The sequence below is a fragment of the Stigmatopora nigra genome, chromosome 6 (assembly GCF_051989575.1).
Source record: "Stigmatopora nigra isolate UIUO_SnigA chromosome 6, RoL_Snig_1.1, whole genome shotgun sequence".
In the NCBI taxonomy this organism is placed as follows: domain Eukaryota; kingdom Metazoa; phylum Chordata; class Actinopteri; order Syngnathiformes; family Syngnathidae; genus Stigmatopora; species Stigmatopora nigra.
Window position 1 is genome coordinate 3,174,005 of NC_135513.1, and position 9,701 is coordinate 3,183,705.

A 9,701-nucleotide genomic window follows, 5' to 3' on the forward strand; every position below is an offset into this window, starting at 1 on the left:
AATAATGGATGCACGAGATATTTTATGATAGAAATGAAAAAGGTACTTTGCGCACTGGAGATATGTCACACCTTTCCGCACTGCAAAAAACCTTGGCAGATAAAGGTGGATGCTGGGTGAGCTGAGTTCTCACAGCGCCAGGCGTCGGTATTAGCGGCGGAAAGAAGCACTACTCGGAAAAAGGCAAGCAATACAAAATCAAACTTACGAACATTTTTCGACATGAATGCAATTTGCAGGCATGTTCGTATGTACCGTTTGTTTGTAAGTTGAATGTTCGTAAGTAGGGGATTGTCTGTATTTCATTTTTGAAGAATTAGTGTATTTTCTGTCATAAAATATTATATATACATTATTTATAACAGGAGTATATTTGTAAAATGGATACCTTACCTCTAGTCCACATCCTCGATCAAAATAACTCAAGATACAATGTGTGAATTTTATATATTTTTTTAACTCATTGTGGTATAGATCAAGGGTGGGCAAACCGGTCCTTAAGTGCCGCTGTATGTGTAGGTTTTTGTCCCAACCGATCCAACACAGACACGTTGACCAATGAGATTTCTGTAGAAAACAAAAAGCACATGACTGCAATCCACTTACTGCAATTGTAGGACACCAGATTGGTGTAAATGTGTCCTCTTTATGGGTTGGAATGAAAACCCACACCCACTGCAGCCCTTTGTAGAATAGTTAGCCAACCCCTGGTATAGATGTTCAATAAACTCTCACTTTTAGAAACATTCACGTCAATGTTTGTTTTAAAGCTGCTGTTGTGTTAGATAGTGAATTTATGAACAATCAGATCACAAGTACCGGGAAAATAGTAAAGCAGCAAAAAATACTCAAAAATTTCCTGTATTGACCTTTAAGTGTTTTCTCTGATTTTGTGACCTAAATTCCCTAAAATTTGAATAACCAAAATTATTTTTGGGGTAACCAAAATCTTTGCACTTTTGGAATGATCAACAAAACTAATGAGCAAGCAAAATTCATTTAATTCCCCAGATCTTTGTGCTACTTCAGCTTCTCATGTGTTTGTATTTTTTTACAGGGCGGCTGCAGGTTTATTGCTGCTGTTCTCCATCTTTTCTTCATGGGGGTGTTTACATGGATGCTGCTTGAAGGGGTGCAGCTGTATCGTATGGTGGTCCTGGTATTTGATGCCAGTATTCGACCCCTATACTTAATCCTCTTTGGATATGTGACACCCTTGTTTGTTGTCATTCTAACGGCCATCATCAGACCCAAAGGATATGGCACCAAAGAGCAGTAAGTGTGGTATTTAGAAAAGGACCAGAGGTTTGTGTTTGATTGCTAGCACTTGAGTGCACAGCAGAAACCTGCTTTTACTTGAAACCACATGACGACAGTGACATTTATATGTATTTACTCTGTAGCTGTTGGCTTTCCCTCAAAGACGGCCTCATCTGGAGTTTCTATGGGCCTGTGTGCGTCATCATCTTCCTCAATGTCTTCTTCTTCATCGTCACTGTCTGGAAGCTGGCCCAAAAGTTCAGCAGCCTAAACCCAGACTTATCCAAGCTCAACAAATTAAAGTTAGTGAGAACAATTCGGGTATTTTTATTTATTTGTTTGTTTTTGTTCTCTTGCTTGTTATCAATATTTCTTTAAATTAATGAATGAGGATATTAGGATTTAAAATATCTCGTACTCAACATCCAAATACAGAAATGTAGTAGGCCATAGAGTTCAGGAAATACAGCAGAGATGCCTAAATATTGTAGCACCACAGCCATATGTAGCTATTTTCATCCCTATGCTGTTAATTTAAATTACCTTAATAGAGCTTCAATACATTCTAACCCACTCTGTACTTGGCGACACAGAGTGGAAAGGTTAGCACATTTGCCTTACACAGTAATAATGTCAAGTGTTCAATCTTTGGCTCTGGACTTCCTGTGTGGAGTTTGTATTCCCCTCCTTGCTCGTATGATTTCCCCCTGGCTTCCTCCTGAATCCTAAAAACACGCTTGTAACCTTATTGAAACTTCAAATTGTCCTGAGATATGAGTGTGCATATGAATACTGTGATCCTACAAACTACAGTATTCCCTCGAATATCGCGGCTTCAACTTTTGGGGCTTCACTACATAACCGATTTTTTTCCTTATAAAATTAAAAGTTCATGAAGATGTCAAAATCCACACTGAAAGTCGAAAACGGAAGACATTTTAAAAATAACGGAAGTCAGGGCTCCGCTACTTCTTCGGGGATAAATTGTGTGGCCAGCACCAATGAAGATGAATTTCACTGCAGAAGAAGGATAATGCGACATACATTATAGAAGCCTGTGGAGTACAAGACTTTGCCCTCTCCTGCTTTGTTGCCAGTGAATTTACCATCGCGCACATTACCACTATAATAAAACCAAACGCCTAGACTTTTCCAGCTTTGTTTGGATTTTGGATCGTCGTTTAAAATGCCTTCTCTCTGTGGAAGTATCATTACCGGAGCCACCACCACTTCCACGTTGCAAAGTCACGTTATGGCTGAAAAGCAGAGCTACGGGGATCCAGCGACGCGTGCAGGCCGGAACAGGCCTCGACACGTTTTTTGGAAGAGGATGCCTTCTCGCCCATTCATATTCAAAAATGAACAGAAAGTGCTATTGTTCACACGGATTGCTTGACTCTTTTCATGTGTGATGTTCTTGCAGGCTGGCTTCATGGCAAAGTCAGGCTTAATCAACAAGTTCGACTGTCCTCATGCTTTAAAAATCAAAACTGAACTACCATTAACCTGTTTTTATTTATTTATAGATAACTATTTTCACTGTGAGTACAGTATTTAAAGTATTTTTTACATGTATATTATATTTACATCTGACACAGTATTAATAATTTTTCATATGATTTTAAATATAATACAGTGTTCCCTCGGTTATCGCGGTTAATGGGGACCGGGACCACCCGCGATAAGTGAATTTCCGCGAAGTAGGGATTCCCCTTCAAAACGGCTTAATTTGAATTTAATTCCAAAATTTTTAAAAAATAAAATAAAAATAAATTACCCCCCTGTATACAGTACACCATATAGAATACGGGTAGAGAGAGTGAAATTCGTGTTATAACAAAAAAAAGTAAAATAAGTTGTTTCAATGTAATATTTGTATTTTTTTTTCCAAAAAAAAATCAGCGAAGCTCTGAGTCCGCGATAGCTGAACCGCGAGGTAGTGAGGGGACACTGTAATTAATAAATCAACTTCTTGATAATTGTACTTGTGTAATTGTAATTTTGTATAGACACGAAAACATGTGGTGGGGTATTTATTAATAATAGGGGTGGATCCTACTTCGCGTTTTTTTTTATTCTCGCGGCCATATCTGGTCTACAATATCCGCGATTTTCAAGGGATTACTGTAGTTGTTTATCTCCTTGTGCTCTGCAATAGGCTGGCCAGCAATTGAGTTTGTCCCCCGCTTGTGCCCATACGTAGCTAGGATAGACTCCAGCGCTTTGAGTGATAAATGGTTCGGAAATAGTGTACCCCGCCTCCTGCCCATAGTTAGCTGGAATAGGTTCCAGCTGTTGAGACGCTTGTGGGGAAAAGTAGGCAGACTACTACTGGTGACACTCCTAGTAGCACACTTTGAGAACCTCTTCTATTATGTAAAAAAATCTGATCCATGTCAAGTTTTTTTCCCTTTCATATTTTTTGATGTATGCTACTTAACTGCAAAGATCCCAATCTTTTGTATTAATCTATTTTTCACAAAAGTACTATTGGGGCGGCCCGGTGGAGCAAGAGGTTAGCTCTGGGGTCCTGGGTTCAAGTCCAGGTCGGTCCTCCTGTGTGGAGTTTGCATGTTCACGCCTGCGTGGGTGTCCTCCAGGTACTCAGGTTTCCTCCCACATTCGAAAAAAACATGCATGGTAGGCTGATTGGACACTCTAAATTGCCCCTAGATGTGGGCGAGTGTACATGGTTGTCCGTCTCCTTGTGCCCTGCGATTGGCTGGCCACCGATTCAGGGTTTCCCCCACCTCAGGGACAGAGTCAGCTGGGATAGGATCCAGCACCCCCGTGACCCTAATGAGGATAAAGCAGTTCAGTAAATGAGATGAGATGAGAAAAGTACTGTTGAATGGGCGGCCCAGTGGGTGAGTGGTAAGGGTGCCAAGCTCACAGTTCTAGAATCAAGGGTACAGGGATTGTCCTGGGTAATCTGGGTCCCTTCTATATCCTAAAAACATGCAGGGTAGGGTGGTTGAACACTCTTAATTGTCCCTTGGTATGAGTTTCTGCGTGAATGGTTGCCTGTCTCCTTTTGGCCTGCAATTATCTGGGCATCAATTTAGATACAGTGCCCCCCATGAAATAAGTGGTACGGAAAATTAATGAATACTTTAGAATCTTTCCAAATGAGAACTTATCAAAAGTATTAAAGTAATGTCCTGACTTGACCTCAAGAGCTGCTGTTCCATGTCTATTCATGCCAACTTTTTTTGTCTGTCACCTTCTGACTTTCATTGCAGAGCTTTCACGGTTACAGCCATTGCCCAAATGTGCATCCTGGGACTCATGTGGGTATTTGGAGTCTTTTTGTTTCGCAGGGGAAACACAGTGGTGGAATACATATTCATTGCCTTAAACACTCTGCAAGGAGCATTGATCTTCGTCATGCACTGTCTTTTATCCAAACAGGTAGGGTTTATTGCAGTACAATATACTTTATATAACATCCTCATGTACTCAAGGCATTTGGTTTCCAAACTGATTTTATTTGCAATCTCAGATACAAAAAAAACCCTGAAAACTAAACCGACACAACACAATGTACAGTTCTCATCTCATTTTCTGAACCACTGTATCCTCATTAGGGCATCCTGCATAGCGAGCTGGAGCCAATCCTTGCTGTCTCCGGGCCAGACGCGGGGGACACCCTGAATCGGTGCAAAAACACAAGGCACAAAAAGACGGAAAACCATCCACACTGACAACCTCATCTATGGGCAATTTAGAGTGTCCTATCTGCCTAATATATATGGCTTTGGAATTTGGGAGGAAACCGGAGTACCCGAAGCAAACCTACGCAGGCTAAGAACATACAAACTCCACACAGGTGGACCGACCTGGACTTGAACCTAAGACCCCAGAGCTGTGAGGCCAACGCGTTAACCACTCGCGTCACAAGGCTGCCCCACAATGTATAACTAACTTAAAGAAATATAGGCACATTGGAAACCAGGTTTTAGCACGTCGGCCTTACAGTTGTGGGGTTTAGAGTTCAATTCCAGGTCAGTCCTTACTTTGTGGAGTTTGCATGTTGCCGCTGGGGTGGCGTGGAATTTCTCTGGGTAATCCGATTTCCTCCTACATCCAAAAAATATCCATGGTAGGCTGGGTGAACACTCTGAATTTCCCCCTAGACATGAGTATATGTTGAATGGTTGCCCTGCAATTGGCTGGCCACCAACTCAGGGTTTCTCGTGCCTGGTGCCAATGGGTAGCTGGAATAGACTCCAGCGCCCTCTGGGATAAACAGTTCAGAAAATGTATGAATGAGTGAATAAAGACAATTGACAATCACATTACAATGTAAAAAAATAGCTAACTTTGTTGACTGAATACTGAATTAGAAAATTTGCTTAGGTTTTCACATGTGTATGTCTTTTCATTCACTTTGTTTGCATTTTCACTTCCAATCTGAAGAAACCTTTTTACTCACTCTAGTTTCCTTCACTCGTTCCTGGCCCATGTTTTCATACAGTTGTGGTCAAAGGTTTACATATACTAGTAAAGAACATTATGTCATGGCTCTCTTGAGTTTACAGTTATTTCTACAACTCTGATTTTCCTCTGATAGAGTGATTGGAACAGATACTTTTATTGTCACAAAAAACATTCATGAAGTTTCCTTCTTTTATGACTTTATTATAGGTGACCAGAAAAAAAGTGATCAAATCTGCTGGGTCAAAAATATAGATATAGCAGCGCTAATATTTGGTAACACGTCCCTTGGCGTAACCGGACGTTTGGGCGCTGGTCTTTTGGTCGCCGATCTTTTGTTTGCCGCTCTTTGGTCCGTCTTTTGGTCGAGTTCGGGTTAGGGTTTAATATCTAAGTACATTTGACAACCATAACCCTAACCCTAATGGCGACCAACGCGGACCAAAGAGAGGCGACCAAAAGACCGGCGACCAAAAGACGAGCGACCAAAGTCCGAGCACCGTCCCTTGGCCATTTTCGCTCCAATTAGGCGCTTTTGGTAACGATCCACAGGCTTCTGCTTGAATATTTGACCACTTCTCTTGACAGAATTGTTGCAGTTCAGTTAAATCTGATGGCTTTCTGACACAGACTTGTTTCTTCAGCATTTTCCACAAGTTCTCAATGGGGTTTAAGTCAGGACTTTGGGAAGGCCATTTGAAAACCTTAGTTATAACCTGATTTAGCCATTCCATTACCACTTTTGATGAGTGTTTGGGGTCATAGTCCTGTTGGAACACCCAACTGCGCCCAAGACCCAATCTTCGGGCAGATAACTTATCTAGTTATCTGGAAGGATTTGAAGGTAATCGTCCTTCTTCATTATCCCATTTACTCTCTGTAAAGCACCAGTTCCATTGGGATCAAAACAGCCCCACCACATAATACTACCACCACTGTGCTTGATGATAGGCATAGTGTACTTGGGGTTAAAGGGCTCACCGTTTCTACTCCAAACATATTGCTGGGCATTGTGGCCTAACAGCTTGATTTTTGTTTTGTCCGACCACAGAACTTTCCTCTAGATGGTCTTATCTTTGTCCATGTGATCAGCTGCAAACTTCAGTCGAGCCTTAAGGTGCCGCTTTTGGAGCAAGGGCTTCCTTCTTGCACGGCAGCCTCTCAGTCCATGGAGATGCAAAACACGCTTGACTCTGGACACCGACACCTGTGTTCCAGCATCTTCTAATTCTTGGCAGATCTGCTTTTTGGTGATTCTCGGTTCAATCTTCACCCTCCTTACCAATTTTCTCTCAGCAGCAGGTGATAGCTTGTGTTTTCTTCCTGATCATGGCAGTGACAAAACAGTGCCATGCACTTTTCCTTACAAACAATTGTTCGCATTGTTGCTCTTGGGACCTGCAGCTGGTTTGAAATGGCTCCAAGTGACTTTCCTGACTTGTTCAAGTCAAGGATTTGCTTTTTCAGATCCATGCTGAGCTCCTTTGACTTTCCCATTTATTGCGTTTGTGGGCGTTTGCATCCAATGAGCCCTATTTAAATGGCCTCAGAGAAGTAACCAGCTGTAGACACTCAGAATCACTCACAAAAAGTTAAGAAGCCATGCTCTGAAGCTCATTTCACTGACACAACTTTCTAAGTCACCAAAATTGATAATTTGTGTTGCTGTATATAGATTTTTGACCCCGCAGATTTGATCACTTTTTCTGTTAACCCATAACAAAATCAAAAAAGGACCAAACTTTATGAATGTTTTTGTGACAAAGAATTATCTGTTCCAATCACTATCAGAGAAAAATCAGAGTTGTAGAAATAACAGGGAACTCAAGAGAGCCATGACATTACATTGTGACCATGTTTACTCTTTATTTTCTGCTGCTGTCTGCAGGTTAGAGAGGAGTACTACAACTTTTTCTCCTGCATCTGCGTGCCCAAAAAAAGATACTCTGACTTTAGTAGTACAAATCCATCCAGCAGTCACTCACATGTAAGAATCTTCAACTGAACCTCCCCCCGTCTCCCACCACTAAAACAGAACTAAGTACGATGTATGTTATTCTAACAATACTTTGTCTATGTTCATTTAGGGTTCCCGGAGTGGGCATAACACAGGAGAATCCAACATATGATTTGATGTGTTTGTGTCCTTTCAACAAATGTATGTAGCTAATAATAGAATTTTAAATCAATTGTGATTTGTGTTAAAAAGAAAAAAAAATGAGCCAAGGCACCAGGACGATGATCTTATGACAAAGCTAGTGTTTCATGTGAAAAGATGAAAAGTACATAATTCTACTAAAAGATATTAACTTTTTTTCAAACATTTTACCAAGGCCACTGAATCTTTTCTGTATTTCCTCTTGCTTGATCTTGAGCACACCTCTATTGTGAAATAAGCTATATTTCCTTTAAAATTACTCTTATGCTTAGAAAAGACATTGTGAAATTTATGATGGAAATATTTTCTGAGTATTTTCCATATGAAACGTTTGAAGTTAACGGGTCATTTAGAGACAAAAACTCACACCATGGGAGAGAAAACAAATGCCTAATGTTGTATAGTACATAAAGCATGAACTGCCGCTAGTCAGATGGCTACGACGCACATTGTGACAAAATCAAACGAGAATGCAATGAAAAAAATATCAAACAAAATGACAATATGAACCTCTCATGAATATTTGAAACATCCTATTTTGGTTCACATTTGCATTTAGACACTGGTCAATGGGCCATTTCTCCAGATTGATTTCTTAAAAAAAATAAAACTCTGACCCACCTATTATTTGATGAATGTGAACCCTCCAGTTTTTTAGATTGTTTGTGGGATGAAATTCCACATTGTCGAGTCATTATCGCTGCTTTCTGCTTTTCTTCAGTTACTGTAAGAAGTCGAGCTAAGTAGTACATGAATAATTTTGTCACTTTTTTTTCATTCAACATTCTTAATAACTTGAAACCTTTTCCTACTTATACACCAGTTGACCTGATGTGGAGTTATTGTAATTTATTCATTCATTTTCTGAACCGCTCTATCCTCACAAGGGTCGCGGAGGGGTGCTGGAGCCTATCCCAGCTGACTTCGGGCCAGAGGCGGGCGAAACCCTGAATCGGTGGCCAGCCAATTCACGTGAACGAGGAGACGGACAACCATTCACGCTCACCCCTAGGGGCAATTTAGAGCCGAGTTATTATAATTTATATAGAAACAAATCCTATTATGTCAGAAACTGTTAGTCAGACTAGCTTCTTTTGTACATACATAGTCTGCTTGAATCTTATCTTTGTTTACATTGAAATATTTTCTTTTGATCACCTTTCTGGGTGTCTTGATGTATTACTGTTCATTATAAAGATTTTCAGCAGCACTTTTTATTGAAGTACAGACATTTGTTTGGGATATCTGTTGATTTTATGATTTTGATAAATGACTTTTAGGGTATGGAAACATATTTTTCTACTTTCTTGTTTTGGTACTGTTGTCTTAAATATAATATGCACAAAAATAATAAAAAATCTATCATTGCAACAGGATGAATGTCACTTGTATCTGTATGAATTATTGACTTAAAATATGTGGGATATTAACCACTATTTTGTGAAATCATATACTACATTCAATCATTCATTCATTTTCTGAACCGCTTAGTCTTCATTAGGGTCGCAGGGGGTTCTGGAGCCCATCCCAGTTGACGTCGGGTCAGAATTGGTGGCCAGCCAATTGCAGGGCAAAAGGCGACAAAAACCATTCACACTCACATTCATACCTAGGGGAAATTTAGACCTGGATTTGAACCCAAGTCCCCTACGGTGAAGCCGATGCGCTAACCACTCATGGGCTGCCCATATATAATACAGATATTATATATTTGCCCGGTGGAACGAGTGGTTAGCGTGTCGGGCTCACAGCTATGGGGTACTGGGTTTGAAACCAGGTCAGGTCCAACTGTGTAGAGTTTTTATGTTCTCCCCGGCCGGCCTGCATGGGTTTTCTACGGGTACTC

General features: G+C 40.6%; 1 protein-coding gene across 2 annotated transcripts in view; it reads left to right on the forward strand.

Annotated features, from left to right (window-relative positions):
- LOC144198177 (adhesion G protein-coupled receptor E5-like) overlaps window positions 1–9,231 on the forward strand; it is a 26,076-nt gene extending 16,845 nt beyond the window's left edge. For both annotated transcript variants that reach the window (XM_077719068.1, XM_077719069.1), the window contains 5 exons: window positions 1,058–1,275; window positions 1,404–1,562; window positions 4,503–4,671; window positions 7,586–7,684; window positions 7,785–9,231. In XM_077719068.1, the coding sequence (XP_077575194.1) occupies window positions 1,058–1,275; window positions 1,404–1,562; window positions 4,503–4,671; window positions 7,586–7,684; window positions 7,785–7,826 (687 nt within the window). In that variant the 3' untranslated portion in view covers window positions 7,827–9,231. The remainder of the gene's footprint in view (window positions 1–1,057; window positions 1,276–1,403; window positions 1,563–4,502; window positions 4,672–7,585; window positions 7,685–7,784) is intronic.
- The last annotated feature ends 470 nt before the right edge of the window (window positions 9,232–9,701 follow it).